Raw genomic sequence first — 25,512 nt, forward strand, 5'->3', positions numbered from 1 at the left:
CTCAAGAAAAGTGGTGTAAATCTACAGTGGTTTCAAAGGGTTAACTTACAATATTCACATACCTAACTAATGTCCTGGGTAAATTTGGGATTCAGTAGTCTGCCTTGGCAGAGGTGAAAGGGTTTAAAACAATGTATCAATCTGTGTTATGTGTCACTGTCCTGGTCCTGAGTTAGTACAGGGCAAACAAGGAAGTATTCCCATAAAGAAAGAGCCCACACTGTGTTTGCATTGCTTTCCTCAGCACAGTGACTGATGAAAGACCAGAAGCCACAGCGAGGAGAAGCACTGGACTCGTGCATACTGTTCCCCCTAAACATCAACACACCAGTCAGACAAATGAGGCTTCAGCTCCCCCCTTACACCGCTCTGCTCCAATCTCCCCGTAGGGTCACTAAACCTGGAGGTATACAGCAAAGTCTCTGCATTTAAGGTAAATTATCACCAGAAACAATTAAACTGTCAACTGACAAATCTGGAAAAATGACTGATAATGTACAAGGTATTTTAGCTAAATGTAATGAAATATTTTAAATGGAAAACAGGTTCTTAATGCACCTTTCATTTTAAGATCCATATTTTACATGTTTGTGGCTGTTTTTCTTCTGAGCTGTCCTCTACATTATAGCAATACAAACAACATCACATTAGGACTCAGCGGGGAAAAGGTCAAGTGCAACAGTTTACCATAACTCACTGATACCCATGCTCCTCTGTTATGACAATGTGCCTCAAGCTTTTATGGAACTAACTCCCTCTAGAGGTAATAAGATGAGATGCTGCTTCTGCTTTGGCTGTTTTTTCCCCCCCTCCACACCAAACCGTCCCTGCCACTGATATTAAAGGTGAAAAATACCACACAGGAATAAAAAGTGATAAAACCACACAGTCTGACACCTGATGCATGAATTGATTTTTGCATTTTAATTCTGCATGTTTAGGTGAATATTTTGCAGATCAATTTTCAAATGTCATAAGCAAAAATTTATGTAACTGTAGACTTACTGTATGCCCACATTATTCAAACTCTGCTCCTTGAAAAGTCAGTAATATTTGTGCTAATGTCACATTGTCAAACTGGATAAATTATAGTCTCAGTAAGGAACAACATGTCACCGCTCTTTTTTTCGACTCAAACTCCTGCAAAGGTGGAGGAAAGGAGTCAAACATCAAAAATGACATCTTGCTGCCATGGACCATGTCTTTCTCTCGTTGAGCTATGCTGTAATCTGTATGCTGAGATTGTGTCCACAGTGTGTTTAATCAAATCAAAAATCATTTTTCCAGGACTTTATCGATTAGAATGTCATTTTCGCATGGGGAATCTTTGATCTTTAAATGTTAATTTCCAAATAAACAAATCGTTTGTTATTTTTGTTTTTTTAAAGGGGAAAATAATTGTTATTAGTTGAAAGGGATGAGTTTAGTGAGTGAGCAGTGAGTCCATTCATTTCAATCACATATAAAAAATAATAAATGCGCATTTAAAGCATCACTGAAAGCACACTGCCAGACAGGAACCATGGAGAAACTACAGAACGCGTTTCTAAACCGACGTTGAAATAGCATAAGTACGCTCTCTCTCTCTCTCTCTCTCCCTCTCTCTCTCTGACGCGGGGGGGCTTGCCCTCTAAATAAACTTTGGAGCTCATAGGGTGAGAGAGAGAGACAGAGAGACAGCACAGGGCTGAAGTCATCAGCCGGCCGGCAGGAGGGGAGTGAATGAGTCCTGCACGCAAAGCAGAAAAGCGCTGAAACTGCGGAGATTTACTTTGGTCCAGTTGCCTGCTGCCGACAGCGAGCGAGGGGAGGTGTGTGTTGTTTGACAGCCAAAAGAACTAAGAAACCTTCAAGTTACATTTTTTTCAGATAACTAGTGTTGGTCCTGGCTTTTTACTTTTTTGTGTTTTGGCGGATGCTGAGATGAAGCCGAGAGCCTCAGCGCGCCTGGCACGTTAGGTATCCACACACACCGGGACGCACGGCGCATCTCCACTGAGAGAGACGGGGAGAGGAGGAGAGAGGTCAATTTGGAGTTCTGCACATGGATGTGATATCGCAAACTTTTTGAGAGTCATGTTAATCATAAATAATAATTCTGTTTATCTTTTTGAGCTACACTGATGATTGATTTTGCTTTCCTCTTGCGCGCATCGGATGAGAATCGAGCTTTTTGGCGTTTTTGTTTGTTTTTCTGTTTTGTTGGAAGGGATGTTCTTTATCACAGCACGGATAGCGGATCCTTGACTCAATCTGGCTTTCTCGGCACATATGAAGATCCTATCCAGGATGTTACTGTCTAAGCGGCCCAGGCATCATTGGGCCACCGTGCACTACCATCACCACATATCACCACATAGCTGGGGGTCCTGTTGTGTCTAGGAATTACCTACCCTCCACACTCTGCCTCCGTCTAGGGGGAAGAAAACGGAATCTTATCCATAAGTGACTTGGTGAACATTGACATTGGCTTTACGAGTCTCACCTCTGGGCTACTATGCAATTACAACTGATCTCCTTTGTTTGGATCATCTTGCACTGCATGGATTATACTGGTTGTCAGCAGCACAGCAGGCACCGGCAACATAAACGTGAGTAGGTTCAAGTGCGGCACGATGCTGTCCGCAGTGTGTGTACACACCAAGCATTTTCTTTTCTCTTTTAGTATTTTTAAATCACTTGCCTGTTTTACGCAAAGAGGCATCAGGTCACAGCAGTCTCCAGCCTACAATCTACATATTTTGCAAACAAAACAGAAATTCATTATCTAAATAATGACATGGGAAATTAGTACATTTGTACCAATTGGTCACTAAACAATCCTACATAGGCGCACAACTGGGAACACAAAATGTGAGTTTTCCACATGAGAAAATAAATTGCTGTAAATCTTTTTTTTTCTCGAACTAAAAATTATAGGATCGAAAACTCATTTTTGGCAGATAATAAGAGTGATTGTACTGATGTTCCAGATTATTATTGAAATAAAACTGAGTTTTATTGAATTGGTTCATTAATTTCCAGCGCACGCTCCAGCCAATCAGCGAATTGACTGTACTGTCAATTTATGATACATTTTGCTAATTCAGTGTGTTTTTAGTCCATTTTTACCGTGTTTCCTTTTAACCTTAACTTAATGTATTAATTGTTCTGCCTATCACTTGAAGCCTGCAGCCGCTGCTCTTTGCGCACAGTCTCCTGGTTCTCGTCGCTCTCTAGCGGTCAGAGCAGCAGACTTCAAGCACGGAGTGTGCTGTCGGGCCTGATCACTCTTCAGATGAATATTCATAGCTATAGGTCCCATATTTAGTGAAACAACCTTAATGCTCAATATATTCCTTTACACTGCCACATATTGGAAATCATGGGGGGATTACATGGAATAGGATTCACATTCATCAGTCTGAAAATTGAACTCACAATTTGAAATCATGTCCCAACTTGTTCTTATTACCAAAATCTGGGCTAATGTAAATTTGACAGTGGGCTCCAAAAAATAAAAAATAAATCATCATAGATGTTGAAACACTCTCATGTCTAACAGTACTTCAACTCCCATATATCTCCCTGAGGTCCAACATTATGTCTCATCTCAAGAGCTATGGCTGGCCCTTATCCATGACACTATGAAATAAGTATCAATAAAGTATTTTGTTCTATTCTTCCTACACAAACTTTATCGCTGAGGGGCTCCAGATGTGCTCTGTGACTAAGTCTGTTAGAGAGGAGCAGTGACAACTGGAATATTCCATGTATCAGTTGCCAGCGTGGCCGAAAACTGTCTGTGATCTACAATAATAGACGCTGGAAGTGATGTTTTTATCCCTGCCACCTGGGGCTGAAACTTGCAGCTCTTTACATTTAATCACACAGCTCAGATTGGCAGTCCAGACCATGAGGAACTTTTATTTATTTTTTGGTAATTTCTTCCCTCATGACCACCAAAGTGGGAATATAAAGAGCGATTTTTAAAAAGCAGGGAGTTGCAGCATGTAGGGTTTACTGTGTCTTTATAATTTTAAAGGGGTTTACCTTTGCTCTTGGCAGCTCTGTTCGATGTAGTTTTGGTCGGACATCATGAGCCAAGCGAGGATGCTTTTGCTGTCCAGCAGGGTAAAACAGCCAATGTAGATCTCATTTAAACTCCAGCAAGCTGAAAAATAATGATAGCAGACACATCAGTTTTATAATAAAAGACATAAAACATTTACTAAAGTATTCATATTTTGATTATCCTCTTTAAATTTGTGTTTGTGGGGAAAATAGACATTGCATACAAATTCTCCCTTTTAAATGTTTATTTCCCCCTAAACAAAATTGAAGAGCCTCTCAGCACAGTGTGCAAGAGAGGGAGCAGGAGCGTCTACTGAGAGTACTCTGGTTTCTTGAATTGTGCCCTGAAGCTGAAAACTGTGGTAACAATGTCCTTTTTCTGACATTTACATTTTTAAAACTAGTATGAATTTGTGTTTGTTGAAAAGGAAATGCTGAACATGTGTTTTAAGGAAAAAGATGAAACATTTCATCATACAAACTCAGCCGTGATGTAATTCAGATGTGAGACGGCTGCACCAAAGCATGAATTAGTTTCTGTCAAGCTGAACTAAGGAGTAAACCTCCGCCTTTCCACACTGACTCCATTAATTGACAAGTGCTTCTAAAAATCCAAACTTCCTCTGAGGATGCAGATATCTGACACTTCCAGAGATATGAGGGAGGATGGAGGGATTAGCTGGTGAAGGGGTGAATGAGTACAGACTTCAGAGGGAACCAAGGGGGTAAGAGTGAGCTGGGAGTCAATGACCAATGAGTCAACCAGCCAAAATTACCATGCAGAGACTGAACCCAAGCTCCAAGCTTCCTGTCTGTGATGATACATCCAAAAATGGAGGCATGTGGGTGCCTGGGGGATAACAGTGGGAATTATATATATTAAATAGTTAATCAAGTTAGCTCAAGGTGAACATTTAGGTCTTGACTTAAAGTTAAACATATAAAGTCAGGGAAATCAAATGTGTCACATGATGGGTCTCATAAATTATATATATATTTTTTTAGTGTTACTTCTATTTTGTTGCACAGTTCTATTTTCTCCGTGAACCATCTGTGTTTGTGTGTGTGTAGGCATGTGAATGTGTTTATTCATATGTGACTTTGTTGGTATGTTATGCAAGTCCATCTGAGGTTTTGTCGGTGCAAGTGCGAGGGCAAGGCCAAATTCCTGTGTCTTAAGACTTCTGTGAATCAGGGCAGCTTGGCAGGAACACATGTGGGCAAATGGACAGCAGTTGTAAAGATTGTCGAGATATTTCAAACAAAGTATCTATGATCTATGGTAAACTGGCAGCGAAACCCCCCGAACTCAGAGATGAAGGAAGAGGGGCCAGCTTAAAGCAGTGGCACGAGATGCCAAGGCTGGAGAGGAAAACCAATTCCTTGGACGCTTATAGGCATTGCTCTTGATTTGCTTACCATGTGTGACTACTGCAACATTTTCCAAACAATGCCTTTGGGGATGGAGTACCAGTGCAGCATGGATGCACAAATATGTAAAATATGAAACTGCTCTCATGTCTATTGCCTACATACTGACTCCATGTCACAGGTGTTGCTCCTATATATAAGTAAGCTGTAACATGCTCGTCCCTGAGTTGATTTTTTTATTCCCTAAAGCCCTGGACCACTTTCTGGATTTAACGAAACAGTAGTACTATCAGAGGAGTGAGTTAAACTCATAAGATCAGTTACACTGAAACATCAGGACCAGAAGCTGAAAACATCCCAATGTCATGGAACCTGTCATGTGTATCTGGTGGTTTTCTCTCTCAGGATATATACATCCCCGTCCAAACACCCAAACCCTTAGTTACTATTTTTGTCCACTAAGTGTAATCAGATACTGAAAAGGATGATATACACGCTTTTCCAGGAAACTGACTGCAAGAGAAATTACATTGAATTTATTTATTCTTCTTTAATACAATTAGCTCTTTAAGCTCTACATTCTCATAATGGTTGGAGTTTTTGATAAATACACATGCTGTAACTTGTGAGACACTAAAAACGTCTGTGAAAAATTGTCAACATGCAATTAAAATGATTAAAACCTGCAACCAGAGCTTTCATCCATGGCAGACTAAGTCTGGTGAATCATGCCACAAATTAGTGATGAGTGGGGGATGAAAACCCTACTGTAAAATATATCAATATAAACTAAACACTACAGTACTTATGTACATAAACAGAGCTGTAAACAGAGTATAAATAGCTGCCATTGGCACTGTGCTGAGACCGTAGGTGATTACTCATATATGATGAACTTATGCATGTGAAATAATAACCGTTCATGATGCTGTTGACTTCCTGTTTTCCCTTTGCCCTCATTCTTAAAAGACATGCCAAAATAAATGCCTGAAACATTAAAAAATAAATTAAGAAAATAAACATAAACTAAGAGTGTGTAAGATTAAGTGGAATAGCAGTGAGGTTTGCAAATTGCAACTACTGAAACTCTTCTGATGCCAAATGTGAGCTCCCTGTTATGATTCCTTCAGTATTCATTGTTTTACCAGGAGCTGAATTATACACAGAGGTCTCATCCTCTCCAAAAACAAACAGACCAGTAAACACAGAATAAATCAATTTTACGTTAAAAATGTGTTTATCTAAAGTTTTTCAGTTTGTAAGAGAGGGGCTGAAGTGAACGTGTGAAAATGCGAATAGCTCTATCTAGAGCTAGTGTTTGGTTTGTCTGTTCTGGGCTCTTGTGGAAAAATGGCAGTGCAACATGACACACTTCACTGGCGAGGAGCTGTTCCCTCTGTCGATATAAATGCCTCATTCTAAGATAACAAAAACATGAGGATTCTTTTGTCAGTTGATTATACATGAACGAAAACATCCTTATATTAGATAACATTTCTGCCAATATATTCCCCTAAATTCTACACACTGTACTGTTAAATTGTGTCAAGAAAACAGGGAGGATCCGTTTATATAGATCAGTGTAATCCCCTGTGTCTCCTAAAATATTTAAAGCAAATTTCTTTTTCTTTTCATTTTTTTTAATCCAGTCTTTTTGTAATTGTAATTTGTCTAATTAAACTGCTTTTTCAACACAAACCGAGGAGTGACAGACGAGATGTTAAATACATTGATATCATACAGAACATTGTTGGTCCACCATCAAAGATGGAAGCATTGTTCTGCAGTCCTGCAGAGCATCAAAAGATCGGTGCTATCAAGTACTAGCGTAAAGCCAAAAATTTAGCATGCACAATGGTGCCACAGGACACTCTGACCCGACATTTTCACTGAAACTACACAGTTTAATATGTATAAACCCTCAAAACTTCCACAATCCAAGCATGACCCTTTATTGTGCAGGATGCCATTTAAAAACATTAAACCATTCACAAAAAAATGAAGTATTCCATTCAGCACAAATGATATTTTTTATTTGTCAAAACTAGTTATGGACTTTTATATAGAAAAATAGGATCAACGTTATTTTCCAAGCAATTGTTTCACAGCAGTTGCGGGTACATGGGATGTTACTCTCCATTCCTTAGCTGTTTTACCAAGAGGAACGTTTTAGAGCCCTGATTCAGGTGCATGTGTTTGAGAGGCATGAATGGGATGAAAAAACAAGAAGTTCAATTTAGTAATACCCAATACGGTTATGAATTTTACCACTTGGTCTTACACGGCCCGGACACACCAAGGAGACAGGTGGCCACCGGTCAATGTCAGGTTTTGAGGTGTATCCTGCACCATTTTCACTAGACAGCCTTGTCTCCTGGTTTTTGACCATTTCAGCACGTTGAAATATTGGCTGGTGTGTATGGGCAATGTTGGTTAAAGGCCCAGACACACCAAATCAAAATCAACAAACTAATGGCGACAAAGGCCAACTATCATGTTGCCTCATGTTGCCTGTGTTTCTGCCAAAAAGATGCACTTGAACACAACGCAAAGCCAATAGCCAAGGAGCATGTACCTATTGCACTTGTATAAAAGAAAATAACTCCATAGCAGCAGGTGGCAGTAGTAAGTATTTGTTATTCAAAAGGGCAAACTGCAAGACCAACAGGATGGATTCTAGACACTAGATAGCCAGTTAGCAAATTGATAACACATCCTGATGTTTAAAGAACAAATTTGTTTCTTTAGATACCACGACCCTCTTGAATGTAGTCATTTGTTTGCTTTCCTCCAATTTCTCTTCCTGTGCTGAACTGCCAATGAGATTGATTTCACTCACCGATGGGCTCCGCCGTCTCCATCACTGATTCAACATGCTGAATCAGCCAAAAAAAACAGGCGACAGGGGCCGACTAGTGCCAACCATGCCGGACACTGCAAAAACTGGGGCGACAAATGCTCACCAATGGCGTGAATTTGACCAATGGCCAGTCGTTGACTCTGTCTTTCCACCCTTTATTGTGTAGGACTTAAAATGGGTCTCTTAAGACTACATTTGGGTCTTTACCTAAGAAAAAACCACAAGGAGAACAGATATACACAGTATTTCCTCCCTTAAATGTTTTTGCGCTAAATTAATTACAGTTTTACAGAGAGGCTAGCAGAAAGTTACTGTGTCAGTCCTTGACACCAACACAAATGTAATTCATGCTAGAGTTTTGCATACAAAGGAGGCTGGCATTACTGACAAAGCGTCAAGCATTTGACCAGGGCACCGTGGCTAATCAATTGCTGTGATCTCATCAAAATAAAGCACATCAAGCAAGCTATCCATTAAGATAAACTTCATTCTTATGGTTTAAAAAGCCCAAAAGGTAATCCTGCACCATGTGAAATTCATACTTGAATATCTCCCTGCCCCTGTCAACAGAGATCTCTGGTGTGAGCTCAGGGTGCCAGCAGGGTGGCTGTCTGACCTGCTCTGACTACAATGGCTGCCTGTCCTGCAAGCCGCGCTTCTTCATGCATTTGGAGAGGATTGGGATGAAGCAGATCGGGGTCTGCATGACTTCCTGTCCTCTGGGCTTTTACGGCACACGCTCCCCAGAAAGAAACACCTGCACAAGTAAGCCACATTGAGTATTTGCACAGCAGAAGATTCCTAAAAATATTCCTATGTATGTTTTTGTTTTGATCGTCCTCTGAGTGGATGGGCGTAAGTATTCAGTATAATCCTCTCTTGTAACAAACACAAAAGAAAATTCTGTCTTGGGTTAAATGTGCCGTTTTAACAATGTGTTTTAGTTAAGTGTGACAAGCATAAGCACGAGGAGTTGAGTTGGCTCCAAGACATTGCCAAATTTAATGTCCCCCCTTCTTTACACGCAACAGTTTTAAAGACCTGCTTGTGAAATATGAGACTATGTATACAAATGTAGTCAAATAACTGAAGAACATAATACCTGCTAAGTATGTTTCCTTTTTGCGACATTAAATCAACCGTGTTAAAAGTGTTGCTTAAAATCCTATATCCACCACGTAAGACATCACTCTAACTGCAGTGGCCTATATTCCTATAAACTGTATTCCCAGTGAGCAACACACACACGCGCACACACACACTGACACCCTGTATATTTAACACACAGGACACACACGATAACTTGTACAGTTTAAATAAACGCTGGCGGTGGGTCTGTGTTTCTGTCAGAGTGCAGGTCGGAGTGTGACTCCTGCTTCAACAAGAACTTCTGCACACGCTGCCGAGCAGGATTCTACCTTCACCTGGGCAAGTGCCAGGAGAACTGCCCTGAGGGACTGGTGCGCAGTGACACACAGAGGGAGTGTGTTCCCAGTGAGTGTTTAGAGTTCACAGTTTTACAGGGACAGAGATAAAATGTGGGGCTTACCCCTCATTTAACTCCACTCACCTTGTATTTAGCCCACATTTGCGTTCAACTTTTGAAACAAAGCTCACGTAAAACATGTTTATGTTAAATTGTTAAATATGGCCACTATTTTCACCGATAACTGTGGTTTTGTCTTTGCAGGGTGCCCTGCAGAGTGTGAGTCATGTGCAAACATTGAGACATGTACGCGGTGCCGGCCAGGCCTGTACCAGCTCAGCGGGAGGTGCCACCATGTATGTCCAGAGGACTACGAGCCCAATGACAAACTCATGGAGTGCACACCACAAGGTCAGTATAGTGTGTGTATGTCCGTTTGCGTGTGGATGTGTCAGAAAAAACACAGAAGATGACTGTCATGTTGGTAGAGGACCATGCCATGTTTCTGGCCCTTGGTTTAAAATGTCTAAACACTTTGTCACCCTCTCTTCTTTTTCTCAATTTCCTCCCATAGTGCACTGCGAGGTGGGTGAGTGGAGCGAGTGGAGCCCCTGCTCTCGGTCCGGTAGAACCTGTGGGTTCAAGCGGGGACAGGAGACCCGCACACGGCAGGTCCTCCAGTACCCATCACCCTTTGGCAACCCCTGCCCCGAGATCTCAGAGATCAAAGAGTGCTTGGTCAAGAGGAGGAAATGTCTAGGTAAAGAGCACAATATCAAAGTTAAAGATTCTTTTTTCTTCATTCTGGCAGTTGCTGCTGACCGATCGCACTCACTGCCAACATTGTATTTGTTACACATGGCACGATTTCTATGAATTCCAGACTGTGCTTCTTCAGCTTGTACAATCAGAGCTAGTCTGTCTTCCGCTCAGGACTACGACTGTTTACTCAGAGGACTGCCATTGTGGTTAGAGTGAGGACAGTGGGGGGAACACACATGTGTGATGTTGCAATGGGTATGTTGTGTGTTCTCCCACGAGACCTCTTTGGATTTTTAAACAGTAAAACCACTTTCTCTGCTCCTAGTAAACAGGGAATCGCGTGATAATTTCTAATGAAGAGAGTGAAAACTGCTCTCAGACGGGTTCGTCTCTTTAGAAAACCCAATGTCGTGGTGAATTTACGACCGCTTTGTGTTATGTGTGTACTGCGTGTGTGTGGTTACTGAGCTGGTTGGCGGCTAGGGCTGGTTGTTTTTTAGCCTGGGTTCTGTAGTGTTAAATGACAGATCGCAGACAGGCTACGAGGCTGAGATCCAGCCCCCTGGGGCCTCACACTTACAGAACAAACAGTGTGTGTGTGAATGTGTGTGTGTGTGTGTGTGTGTGTGTGCGTGCGTGCGTGTCTGTGTGTGTGTGTGTGTGTGTGTGTGATGCAGCAAAAAAGCAGTTGACACTGGAGCAGAAACCGCCAGCTCAACATCAACATCCTCCCCCTGGGAGGCACGCGGCGACCAGGGGATCAGTATTGGTTTATCCCCACAGCTGCCAATACACACAAGCACACACACACACACACACTCACGCACATGCAAATCAACACATGCAGTCACAAATCCAGATACAGATACACCCTTTCTTTAAGACAAATGCACAAATTTGCACTTCCACACTCACTGTGCACACCAAAACACACACACATAAGCACCCAGATACACACACGTCACCTTTGTCCCACTAAAATAACTACACTCTTGGTTGCTCTTGGTGGTAATTTGTGAAGAGAGTCAACTGGGTTGACGTGATTTGTAAGGCAGACTGTGAAATGTGCCCTCTGTCACCCCCGCCATCCCTCTCTCTCACTTTCTATCTGTATCTCTCTACTGATCCAATCCCCCATCCTCGTCCCCTCCATACACACACAGACACACACACACACACACACACACACACACTCCCTACCACACCAAAGAAAACACAGACCCCCATATAAGCTCCCTGTTGGCGCTCCCAGTCAGTCGGGCCAGGACTGAGACTTTAGTGTGGAGTCGACGGCTCTGTTGATGTAGCCTGAGCCTGGTGAAAGGAGGGGGGACAGATAGAAGGGAGGTGAATTGAAAGAAAGAAAGAAAGAAAGAAAGAAAGAAAGAAAGAAAGAAAGAAAGAAAGAAAAAGAAAAGCTGTGTGTAGTCTCACACACTACAGTCCTGTTTATCGACGTTGGCCCTGCTTATGATTACCCAGTTGCCCTCTCTCCAAAAGCATCCGCAGTGAATGAGAGCTAATTATCTGCTTCGGCGCGTCCTCTCCTCGCTGTTTACGTTCTGCACACGCTAGGGGGTCAGTGGTCCGACCTCAGAGAGCCCCCGGTAATCCTCCAGCAGCCCTCAGACACTGATACATCCTCCTCCTCCTTTTCCTTTCCTCCTCTTTTGCACTTTCTCCTTTTGCCTTCTCCTCCCTCTCTGTCCCGCCTCTCCTCTTCTCATTGCTACATCATTTTATTCCTCCACATGAGTCTTTGTTCACTTGAACTTCTTTGCCTCAAACTCATTAAGTCATGCTTTCTTAACAGAAGTTTACTTTGACATTTTGGCATATAAAGCTGCTTACTTTTCATGAGTTAGATGACAACATCAGTACCACCCTCATATCTGTCTGTTACATACAAAAAATGATTTAGAAGGTAAGCTTAGTTTAGCATAAAGACTTAAAGCAGGGGGAATAAGCTAGCCTGCCCACCCACAATTTTAAAAATCCACTTACTAGCATCTTTAAAGATCACAAATTAACAATTAATTAAACAATTAGATAATGTAAAATTAAACTGATTAAACAATTATTTATTGTTTAATCCATATGCAAACAAAAAATGCCAAGTTGTTCTGTGAGGAGTTCGTGATCAAATTTTTTTTGGTGCTGGTAGGTTCTCTTAAAGGAGGGAGCGATTTAACAGCAAAACTATATAAAGCTTTCTCTCATTAACGTCACACAACTCATTCAGTATAATCAAAACTTTCTCATACCAACTCCTCACATGTTGCCACTTGTCCGTGGACGTCCGCATCTACATATTATGAGTTAAGTATCCTTTTCTGTCTGATAATTACGTTCCATACCGTTATGTCAACAAATGCACATGGTAAGATGAAACTGCACATACTTAGGCAAAAACAGGACCCGGCAAACAATGCTAACTGTTAACAAATGCACATGCTGGCACGGATGGTTAGAATTAGGGGAAGGGGGCGCAAAGTAAGGTGTAGGGAAAAAAAGACCATCACATTAACATGGGAAGCAAACACTGGACTCCGCACGCCCTACAGGCGCTCTTGCGCTCCTTATATTACATCGTTAAGCAACCTGACGCATTTCATGCACATGTGATATGTTCCGTCTGGCCGCGTTCTCAAGTGATGCCACCAACGCACGTACCAGGCGGATGTGGCAGGAGTCATCCAGACATCCCCCAGTGTATAATAACACAGCAAACGGTTCTGTCCAGCCACATTCGCAGCTGACACCGTCCAGAGCAAGAGATATCTTTTGGCGTTGCTCATTTATGCTAAAAACACTGACAGGGTGGCAATGTTTTACAAGTTTGGAATTAGGATAGACTGATATAATCCAAGTTTCATTTATCCATCTGTATGCTTGGTACTTTCCAAACACATGCATTTTCACAAAAACCTCACTGTGTATGGATGTTTTTATATATTTTTGCTGTTAAAGACAGACCCAACTTACTGAAATTCATCAACAACTTTCTCCATTTTTGGATTCTTCATTTAGTTGAGACCCATGCAAGAAAAACAAAGTTTTTACTCACAATTCAATGCAACATAAGGTGAGTAAGTGATGTACAAATAATCATTTTGTGGGTGAAGTATTCCTTTAACTGTCAACAAATATGAGATTGGTACCAAAAATGTTAAATAACTCTCAACAGGAAAGGGCACTTTGCAAAATGTTGGACTTTTTCTGTGTCCACTTAAGGCTCTAACATTAACGCCTCCAGTTCAACAGAACCACTGCAATATCACAACATCCGACCGGTGCTGATTAATCCCCAAAACAATGTTTTAAATTACAGATATCACGTCAGAAAAGTTGTAAAACTGTTGGAAACATGCTGACATATTCAGGCTCAGAGCAACTTGGCTCTGTTCCTCCGTTATCCTCGGCTGGAGATTGTGAATGTTTACACACACATCCTCATCCGGGCCGCCGTCTCTCTCAAGTTAATGCTGGCTAATTTGTCCTTCGATCGACCTGCTGTTCACCTCTCTATCTCTGTAGCCAGATAGTCCACATGCCCTCTGCAAACCTTAGCCCCCTGTAACTCCCACACACACACACATACACATGCACACACACGCAGACATATTACACACAGAGAAACATACAGTTAAGCAAGCTAGCGTGAACCAGTCAGTGAGGGGGGGCTGATACACACACACTCACACACACTCACACACACACTGGCACACCCAGAACCCCCCTCATGACATCCTGGCGGACATGCGGCAGGCATTCCACTTGTGGGACAGCCCATAGCCTTTAATCCCAGCCTGGCTCCCGCCAAAAGCTCCCCGGACGACAGAACGCCTGCCACGGAGGATGTGCCACCATAAAACACACAGTGCTCCTCCAACCGCACACACACGTGCACACACACCTCCCCATACCCTCAGTGCCCCTCCGCTCTCTCTCACTTAATCTCTTTCTGTTTCCCACTATCACTTGTGGTTCACTTTATACTCTATCTGGATCATTATTCAGGTGTTCTGCAGCGCTCTTTGTCTATGTGTCTTTTAAACCAGCATGCTCAAACACACACACACACACACACACACACACACACACACACAGAGCATGCACTGTCCCACCGTGTAAAGCCGCTCTTTTTTCTCTCAGTACAGTTTACTAACTCCTGGTCTTTGTACATGCTCTGCAACAGATTTCTAGAAGTTTCATTACAACCACAGACAATTCAGCAGGTCCACACTAGTGGCTGTGTTTACACTGTGCAGGCTGGCTTTTAGGGGAAAAACACAGGATGAAAACATCAACAGATTTCTACATACATTTTCTGTCGTTAACTAGAGATTCTCACAAATAATCTTCACTGATGACAAATATTGTGACACATCTGTGTACTCAATGTGGCATCAATTATATGTGGGACTTAAGAGAAGTTACAGTCTTATATTGGATCCAGATTTACTATGATTTGAAATGAATGTCAATATTTTTTACTGTATTGTCTTAACTCTTAAGTGGAGTGTGTTTGTGTACAGAGAGAGAGAGAAGTGCTCTCTTATATTACTTCTATTATACCATTATCTGTATTGTATATTTGTAGTCAGTTTTATGGGCTATTGCTAGACAACAAAATAGACAGTGTTGAAGGGCTTGCTTGATGTAAAAAAAAGTGTTTCATTTGTGTTACAGTTGTGGATTTCAGATTCACTGAAACTACATTAAAAGAATAGTCATTTTGGGGAATATATTTATTTTTAACCGTGGCAAAAACTAGGATTAGTAAGTTTGACACCACTCTCACATCCATCTGTTAACTACCAGGCCAGAGCCAGGAGATTGTTAGCTTAGCTCATAAAAATTAGAAGCAAAGGGAATCCTGGCTCTTTCCAGGGTTAAAAAATCCACCTCCCAGCACTTTTAAAGCCCACTAATTAAAACATGGTATCTCTGTTGTTTAAAACAAACAAAAACAGAAAAGTAAAATCCACGTTTTGTGGATTAACAGGAACTGACTCGCTGTAAGTATTTCCTTGCGATCCGTGAAGACTATGGATGTATGAAGAAAACGGGATGCAATGTAGGAGACAGGACCCTGTTCATTCCTATGAGAGTTCTCAGTGGTACATGAAGCTGAAAAAAAGCTTGATTTCCGCATTATGAAATCACAGAGATCGCCGCATCATGGGGCCCATAGAACAAGCGCACTAGAGACTCCGCTGGCCATGCAGTTAACTTCCAGTTTAACGCCCGGCTATCTTGAACGGGGATAAAAATGATTTAACTGGTGGTCCAGGCATACCCACTGATCTGTAAAAGTGTCTTTCACAATGTAAGTCAATGGGGAAAAGTCTTTTTTGCCCACATGGCATCACGTGAGGGACCTGGACATTGTATTTTGACATTTAGTCACTATTTAAAATTGGCTTCAAATCTGTTCCTGGTAGCTTGGTAGAGTCATTAGTAAGTCATCGTACCCGGCTGATGGTTGAAAAAAAATATGGTAGGTGGTAAACGTTGGACAGAACCATGCTAGCATTTTCCCCCGGCTTTGAGTCTTTAGGCTTAGCTAAGCTAATAGCCTCCTGGTTCTAGGTCAATACTAAACAGACAGACATTAGAGTGACAACAATCTGCTCATTTAACTTTTGTCGAGAAAGCAAGAAATCATACATACCAAAATGTCTGACTTATTTCCCCAAAGGATGTTGTATCGTTTCCTATTTACTGCATTAAGAATAATTCACCTTACCAAAAGAAAACTCTTACAACATCCATCCGAGCCAAGACTTCCTCTTCCGTGCACCACCATCCAACCCTAACGACCCACATGATGGCCAGGTGGGTCAACAACTCACATGATCCTAACGATCCTAAACACTCTCTAAGGGTCCAAACCCACCCAGGCTTAAAGCCTGCAACTCCCTACCAGTCAGCTAGAGCTGATGAAGCCTCTTTGATGAGAGGTGAACCATCTTCAAGAAACTCAAGCAAGTCGAGTTGCCTACGATATAGCACTTTGATTTACCATAACCTGAATGACGGAGAGTCTTCGCCAACTAACTGCATATGAATACAGATAAATACATTTTTTTTAAAAAACGAATACAAAGCTAAATTGCTGTCAAATTATAGCCAATTGGTTCAAGACTGTATTTAAACCCATGTGATCAAATCAGCAAAAATGTATTTGGTAAATTTTTGTGAAGTGCGCTCCACATCCAGCAAGTTGTACAACTCTCAGATGAAACAGACCTAACATGTAATGTCCTCGTTTCAATTTTCTTAGATGAACATGGAAGCTTTTCTTAAACTTTTGCATTCCAATAAAGCGATACAATCATAGGTATAGGTTCCACATCACAAAAACCATTGGCAGATTTTAATGCGTTGTCCCCACAGCCAGCCTCTCAGTCACTGCCAGTCAGACATTATTCATTAAACTTGGCTTTGGAAAATGTGTTAAATGTCTGTTGAAAATGTTCCAAAACCTCCAAAGGTGTCTTTGGGGACCATTACAGACATGTCATTAAACAGTTTACAAAAAGCCCATCAGAAACTGTTCCAACTAACCAAACGCAGGTCGATTTGATAAACACTCTCCTAATCATCTCAACACTGGCATGGATTAGGTTTCTCCTCTGGCTCGACAAAAGCACAGGGGCTACAGTATGACTAATCCACTGAACTTGTAAATAGTTGTAAATGGTGTCAGGGCAGAGAAAACAATGAGAGCGAAGGGGACTTCCTGTGTTTACAGAGGACGGGGGGCAGACCCGAAATGAGTCAGTACACCAGATTACTCCATCTGTCCATCCATCCATCCATTTATCCATCCATCAGTCCATCCATCCATGCACCAACCTTCCACAATCCTCTTCACGATCTTTGATTTTCTTTTCATTCACTTTTCTTCTTCGACAGCTGTGCTGTCCTTACTGTGTTTGTGTATATGTTCATACACGAACCAAAGTTGGTCTCCGGCCCTTGTGTTTTTCTATTATTTCTTGAAGATTAATCACAACGGGCAGGTAGAGCTTGATATCATTAGCCCAGAATGTGCGGGTCAGACATGTTCCCTGCACCAACCAGAGCCCTGGCTTGATTAATGAACAAACAGAGAGGGAGAGGATGAGCGTAGGGGGCCGAAGCGGACAGGAGAGAGACAGAGAGAGAGATCTCTTTCTCTCTCTCCCTTTATCTCTCTTTCTCTCTCTCCCTGTGTCTGTGCCTACTGCCGACTTCAGCAGTTTCACAATCCCCGACTGGCCAGCCAACCAGCCAAGCAGGGCCGTGCTGCACCATTCCACTCACACATGAACAGCAGCCGTACAACAACAGGAAAGGGCCTCCTCTGCTTTCACTTGCAGGTCCTGTCTCCAACCTCCCTGGGGGTGGATCTTGTTATTATCATTAATAACTGTTGCTCGAGCAGAGATAAACCTTCAGCATTCCATAACTCTTGGTTTTGTTTATGAGATGGTGTTGCAAGAGCAGATAAATTGGGGGTTTATTTAAAGGGTTTCTATTTTGGACAAAGGTCTGCTCAGCGCAGGGCGAGGGCTGCCATCTGTGAGTAAAGACTGGCATCTAGTGGTGAATATGAGAATTGCAATAACAAGCATTGCACTGAATAGGAAAACTGCACCCTGTGATGTGTTTGTAGTGTGATGGCTCTCACTCCAGGAGTCTTGCTTCTTTTACTTTAAGGGTTTTTTTTAAAACATAGTATTTTTCATTACTTACAGGCTGATGTGTAGAAAAGAATAGGGGAATAAGGTGATTGATAATGAGCTGATTAGCTGGGAAAAACTGAGAAGCAGGGAGGGGCTGATGAGGCTAATACAGGATAGGTGTGAAGCTGGCTAAGAGATACTCAGGAGCAGGGAACAGGTAATGAGGCTGATGCAGGGCAGGAGTGTAGATAGGTAAAAGAGGGGAAGGCAGCACAGGAAAACATGAGGGGAAAGCACAATAAACTGAAACCCCAAAACCAAGACAATAGTAATAGTCTTAATAATAACCTGACCAAGTGAATACAAAGGCAGACTTACTAATAAAGGCAAATTAAATGAGTCTTACACTAGACCAGGACACAAAAAATGTGTTAAGACCTTGTATCAACATGGGTGATTGATCAGAATTGGACAGCACTAAATACAGGTGTAAACAGCCACCGAGACCGTATTTTTCGATCCCTGAGACCACTTGCCGAGGTGGTCTGAGACACATTTGACCACATATCTTTTGAAGTATAATCAACAAGGACCATGTCATCAGTGCAGGAAGTGGAGGTTGATTTGGTGACAGTGCGCTAACGCTCTGTTTCTTACCCATTTTATCTTTAGTTGTACAAAGAGTTACATGACCATCCCTCGTTTTGTCTCATGGAAGGAAGATGTGTTGAAATGCGTGGAGAGCGAGATCTCCAGCTGTACTGACTCAAATGCTAATGTGACTAGCACGCATGCTACAAAGCAGCTAGCAAAAGTGTGGACTGGGCTGGACAGTAATGAAATCTGAACACGAGTGCTCAGCTGGAGATGCATGATAGGCACGTGTCTGAACAGCGATGTGTCTCAGCTGTCCACTTGTGTTCAAATCACCAAAACACATGCTAATACCTGGTCTTAACAGACTCAGACTTTGACAGTAATGGCCCAATTCAAATTGAGTGGGTGCCCAGATAAAATGCCCATTTTTGGCCCATACCCACTGGGTAAGCAAATAGCCTTAGCATAATCCTGTATGGCCCACTTGGGTAAACCCACCCATGTGGTCAAATGGCATGGGGCCATTATGGAACCTGTGGAGGTCCCATATAAGGCCAATTTTTTAGTTGATTTATACCCACATGGGCCCCACATACAAACGTTGGCTAGAAACACGTTTGAGGCTGCCTTGCTGAAATAATTAACACATTTACTAAGAAAATACTATATACTGTATGTTGTGAAACTGACTTTTTGAGTGGTAAATAAACAAATGGTACTATTTGACATGTAGACCTGATTTTTGGACATTTTCTATTACTTTATCCCATTTTTATGCTACAAAAGTTCTCACTGAAATATATTGATAAACTGTGTGAATAGATTATGAAAATGATGCCAAGTAAAACATATCTTAACTGAACACTACCCCTGCAAGATGTGAAAAAGATGGAGAGCTTCACCCTCTCCCCTGCTGTATTAATCTTTGTTTCATTATTTAGGACCAGGACGGAGGAAGAATGACCGGAGAGAACGGAGGAATCGCAACAACCGGAAAGATAAGGAGAACCAAGAGGTGCGACGGGAGAGGAAGAAAGAAAGGGAGCGAGAGAGGGAGAGAGACACAGGTGAACGTGAAGACTCTGATAACAGGAACAAAACGGAGCATAGGCATCGCAGAGGCCACGACACAGACCCAGTGTCCCCTGAAGACGGCCTTGTACAGTAGTGCTCTGGACAGACAAAGTCTAGCGCCTCCCCGCCCTCCTCCTGTTATCCTCCCCTCTTTCCTTCTCCAAAACTTCCCAATCCTCACCCACTGTTCATCCCCTCGACCCCTCTCTGTAGGGGTGTTGCTGCTACCTGTATGATTTGAATATAATTTTTATGCACAAGCGGGATGGGGCACACCCAGCCACAAGGCTTGGGCCACTATGGACTTTAAAAAGTCTTTTTATTCTACCCTGTAGCCTCTTCTCCTTCACTTCCACCACTGACAGAGTGTCTCTGTTGAAAAGTGCAGGAGACACTGCTTAGATTGCTGTTGGGACTGAAGAACAAAGTGATGTCTTTGGCAGACAGACGGACAGCGAGACAAAGACGTTATACTATGTGCTTGTTGATATGGTTATTTAATGGGGCCCTGCGAGTCTTGGTTTTTGAATGTAGATTTTGCAACATTATGTAGAACAATTGTTTATTATTGTTGTTCCTGTTCTTTAGATCTCTTTATTTTATTTGGTGCAGAATTTGTAAAGAAAAAATGAAAAGTGAGTTTGCTATGGCCATCTTGTGACATCTTAATAATCACTGCAAGTGACAGATGTAGGAGGACCTGCATGCTGTGAATCAAAGGAGTGTGGTCAAAAACTGAAAACCATTAACATGTGTTCTGTATGTCTTGGACAAAAGCTAGTTTTATCCAGATAAGTGATAAATCTAATCTACCATTGGTTTTTCTTTTTGTGTAAATGGAATATGTGCTCTCAGTAAAGCTCCTTGACAAGGAACAAAAAGCACCTGTATGTCAAATAAAACTATAATGGGTTTGTAACTGTGTCTGTTATTTGTTTTCTCACCCAACAGCCCTCTTGTGCAATCCATTGGAACATGTTAAAAACCCTCCCAGAGTAAATGAAAAGTGAAACTCAGCGTGCACCTATTAAAGCTGTAGAAGGCAGTTTTATTTTGGTATGAACGTGCAAAAACCCCATAATAAACTTAGAGCATATTGTAATTTACGTGGACTGAGAGAAAACTTGACTTCTGCACTTCCTCCTGGCTCTGTTTTTAGGCTTTAGAAAATCTAGCCTGTGACAGGAGACCGGACAATCAGAGGTCATTTCAGAGACAGCATTTGTTGTAGGACAGAGAGGAGAGAGCTGCACTGCCCCACAAAGGCTAACTGGAGTTACTACACTGACACTGAAGCTGATTTTTTTTCAATGGCCTCAAATGGCCTGTGTTAAAGAAAATGTGGTAACGCACCAATTATATAGGTAAACTCTTTTAATTTCTCACTAGATTCAAAATGTATTTGAGCCATTCATAGATGTTTGTTTTAAGAGTAATACCAGAGAAACGTTTAAACAACCTCAACTATTATTTTGTTGCAGGGCCATAATCACCTATTAACATTGAGAGGGAACATTTTCCATCAACAGGAGAAACTTTTAGAAACAAAACAGCGTTTGATAAAGAGCCGCACAGGAACTATATTGTCTTTTTTTATGATATATTATACCATGACATTTTAATATTTTTAAATACATACTTTACCACAACTTTTTAATGACTTTTTTTACTATAACTTTTTTATTCTTTTAGGACATGTTTATGATGTAGTGAAACTTTACAAAAACTATGACAACTGCAATGACATAGCCTATATAACACTTATATTAGATTCTAGTTTTCCACTATTTAATACATTTGAAAGTATGAAATTGAAATAGAGTTGAATAGAGTGTTGGACAATAATTGTATCTATGCACAGTAGTTGGGCAACAGCCTCTGCTAGGGTACAGCAACACCACACAGGGAACTGCAACCAATCCTAATATTAGAACCAGTATTAATGATTATGGTAATATGTTAAGTTTATTAATGATTATGATTACATCTACTGGTGATTATTTCAGACAGTGGTGCATGGTTGCCTTTCGGGGGCATATTTGAATATTGTGAGGAAAGATTTTCCTTGGCACAAATCTACAATCTAAAATCTCAAAGAACACAAGGCAGAGCACAGTTACCACGTTCACTGCAGTTTGCCCTGGGTTTTGTTTGAAATTTGTAGTTACTGCAATCACAAGATAGAATAGATATGTGGAGGTTTAATTTCAGTCATAACTTTTGACCAAAGTCAAAGTTATTCTTTTTTTGCCTCTTCCAGATTTAATCCTGCTTTGATTGTTGACTCAAATGTGCCATGAAATTTGTACCCTCATTGATAAAACATTGGCAGAATGCATTCGTTTTTAATCAACTGAGTTTACTTCATTTGGGATTATATAAGATTCTCAGTGTTTCCAAACGCTGCTGTGTTGGATGTTACACTAAAGGTCAGATAACTGAAAAATACACAGTGCAGCCTGTGCCTGCAAACTATTTTCAAGTTATCAGTTCATGATTGTTGTCTTGTCTTGTGTTGTCCTTCATCAACCTTCAAATCCAGTGTTTCAGAAAAGATAAGCAAGTGAATGCTTTCAGCTATGAGCAAACATATGTTATCAACTACTTCCGTCCTCATACAAAGCTCTGACTTTAAATTAGTTGCTTCCGTTCAGACTGGCAGAATTATTCACCTCAGATGTCAACACTGAAGATATTTTTTGGGCTTTTTGGCCTTTTTTTTTAAATTGGATAGGACAGAGGGGACAACATGCAGCAAAGGACCTCAAACAACTCAGGACCGTAAATATGTTTTAAGACTATAAAGTGTTCAAAAATTCTACTTGAACAAGAGTTTACACTAATCGTCTTCCGCCATGTTAGCAGGCGGTGGTGTAATACAACAGAGTAACAATGTTTTATCACAGTAGTTAAGTATTTTTGAGGAATATCTGTACTTTACTCGAGTTTTTTATATTTCTGTTAACTATTACTTTTAATCAAATTCATTTAATAAATAAAATCTCTACTTTTGCTCCACTACATTTCCCCTAAGAGTTTTACTTACTTACCACAAGATGGATTTTGTACTTTAAATCCTTTAAGTTGCAAAAAAATACATTCAACATAGATTGAATTTTAAGGTGGTGCGTGTTACAAAGAAATAAACCTCATAATCCTTAGAATTATAACCGCTTGCTTTTCTATTAACATCATTTACTTGTACTTTTACTTTTATTACTTAATCACATTTAATATGAGAAAATTACTTTTGATACTCAAGTAGAGTAAATATCAAATACTTTTGAACTTTTACTCAAGTAATATTCTAATGGGTGACTTTAACTTCTACCAAAGTCATTTTCTGGGAGGATATCTGTACTATTACTCCTGTATGGCTTTCAGGTACTTCATCTTCATCCACTAATGGCTGTATTTAGGAACAGCAGGACTTCTGAGCTAAATGTTAACATCAGCATGTTACCACCTTAGTTTAGCATGTTAGCATAACACATGAGCTTCTCTCCCGGGTGACTGTGACAGCGAGTACAAACCTGCCTGATGATGAACAGGCAAACGTGTATGTTTGCACACACATGAAAGCGCATCACTTGTATGTTATATATAACTTAATACTGGAATGTGACGTAGATGTTTTCTTGGAGTTTACAGAGAGCAGGCAATTTAAGACTTTTACTACTAATGACTGATGCAGTCACTCTCTCTCTCTCTTTCTTTCTTGTTTTGGGGGGGTGATAGAGAGGAGGTTAAATGTTTAGTCTTACACATAAGAACAAAAAATAGGTTAAAAAGTGCATGGATCTTACCTTAAGAGGTAAGTTCGATGTCTCAGGGCATAAAAGTCAAAGTCAAATATTCTGTTGCAACTGAGAAACACATACAGAGGCAATAATTAAAAAACATTGGTGGTATGTATTTTAACAACTTGTATCTAAACAATTTAAATGCCTATAGAGTTTTTCAGTGATTTGATGTTTGAAATGCAGTATCTTTGATCTGGATAAACCTGCTTAGTTTCATGAAAACTGTCAGCTGTCCTATACATTTGTTCACTGTTGTACGCTGTCAAGCCAAATCATTTGGTGTAAAAACAAGAGAAAGGCATCATTTTTTTAAAGCTAAAGTTTTTTATTGATGGAGTGAGTGTTTTGCTCATCAATAACATGTATTTGCATCAGCAGGCATGATGACAGTATTTCCTCCTCATTCAGTAAGCAGAGAAATCCCCATTAATACAGACTTTACATGAAAATATGATTTTTGCTTCAATATCACATTTGAAAAATAGTCACAGTGCAGTATGTACACAAATCATAAGTGCAAGTTAAAGCCATGTTTGGGCTGGTAAGGGAAATGATACATACGAAAAAAGGAGCCAGGATAAGACCAGGATTTCTGAATCAAAATGACTCTACTGCTGCAACAAAAACAAAAGGGGAAACACTGTGACAGCTCTTGTGATTTGCCCCGATGCCTTTTAAGTTAAGACGAAACAAATTATCAATCACAACTGCTGTTTGTTTACAACTTAACTAATGTCCCCTGTTCACTTCATTTTAGCTGCAAAATCCTCGCCCTTCTTGATGGAACCCTTCAGCTCATCCATGGCGTCAGCAACCAGCTTCTCCTCAAAGGCGGACAGCTTGCCCAGCCCAAGGTTCTTCTCAATGCCGTTCTTCCCCAGGAGAAGAGGTGTGGAGAAGTACTTGCACTCTGTCTCCTCAGACCTGACGTAGGCGCACTCCACCACACCTTCCTTTCCATTCATGGCATCCAGGACGGAGAAGGTGAAGCGGGCCCCAGCATAGGCCATGGAGAGGGTAGCAGATCCGGCTCCAGCCTTAGCTTTCACCACCTCTGTGCCGGCCTCCTGGATCCTGCCTGTCAGAGTAGCGAGCTGGTCAGCAGGGAACTCTACTTTTGGTGTGCACTGGGAAATGAGGGGAATGATGGTCTTCCCAGCATGACCTCCAATCACTGGCACATTGACACGAGCAGGGTCAAGGCCTTTAAGCTCTGCCACGAAGGCGTTTGCTCTGACAATGTCCAGGGTTGTGACACCAAACACTCTGTTGGGGTTGTAAACGCCATGCTTCTTCATGATCTCTGATGTAATGGGGATGGTGGAGTTGACGGGGTTGGCGATGATGCAGATCATGGCCTCGGGGCAGTTGCGGGCGCAGGCATCGGCCAAGGTAGCGACAATTGTGGCATTAGTGTTGAACAGGTCATCACGAGTCATACCGGGTTTCCTGGGCACACCGGCGGGGATCACCACGACGTCGCAGCCCTGCAGAGCAGCGTCGAGCTGGTCGGGGCCCATGTGGCCGCTCACCTGGGCTCTGGTCTCGATGTGGCTCAGGTCTGCAGCCACCCCGGGGGTGTGCGCGATATCATACAGGGAGAGGTGACTCACCAGGGGGCTATTCTTGAGCAGCAGTGATAGCGGCTGGCCTATACCGCCCGACGCTCCCAGCACCGCCACCTTGGCGTTGTTCTGCGATGAGGTGGACAGGCTCCGAGCCAGGCTCACGGTAGGTCTCACGGCACGGGCAAACATCTTGTTTGTTACTTTTTTCTTGCTTTACTGGAAATAAAAGTGCTTGAAGAGCCCCTCTCCTCTGTGACACCAACGTCCTCTAGCCACGAGCGAACAGGAAGACAGGCTCACTGTCATGCGTAGAGCATTAGGC

The 25,512-nt window shown here is 41.7% G+C and overlaps 2 protein-coding genes across 2 annotated transcripts; one reads left to right on the plus strand and one right to left on the minus strand.

Annotated features, from left to right (window-relative positions):
• Positions 1–1,691: 1,691 nt before the first annotated feature.
• On the plus strand, positions 1,692–20,722 carry rspo3 (R-spondin 3). The gene is made up of 6 exons (XM_042490268.1): positions 1,692–2,591; positions 8,855–9,049; positions 9,635–9,778; positions 9,975–10,121; positions 10,285–10,470; positions 19,687–20,722. Exons 1-6 carry the CDS (start codon positions 2,498–2,500, stop codon positions 19,911–19,913), a joined length of 993 nt encoding a protein of 330 aa, XP_042346202.1. The 5' UTR covers positions 1,692–2,497; the 3' UTR covers positions 19,914–20,722.
• Positions 20,723–23,926: 3,204 nt separating this feature from the next.
• Positions 23,927–25,468, minus strand: mdh2 (malate dehydrogenase 2, NAD (mitochondrial)). The gene has a single exon (XM_042489880.1). It carries the CDS (start codon positions 25,377–25,379, stop codon positions 24,366–24,368), a length of 1,014 nt encoding a protein of 337 aa, XP_042345814.1. The 5' UTR covers positions 25,380–25,468; the 3' UTR covers positions 23,927–24,365.
• Between the last annotated feature and the right edge of the window lie 44 nt (positions 25,469–25,512).

The sequence above is a fragment of the Plectropomus leopardus genome, chromosome 7 (assembly GCF_008729295.1).
Source record: "Plectropomus leopardus isolate mb chromosome 7, YSFRI_Pleo_2.0, whole genome shotgun sequence".
In the NCBI taxonomy this organism is placed as follows: Eukaryota; Metazoa; Chordata; class Actinopteri; order Perciformes; family Serranidae; genus Plectropomus; species Plectropomus leopardus.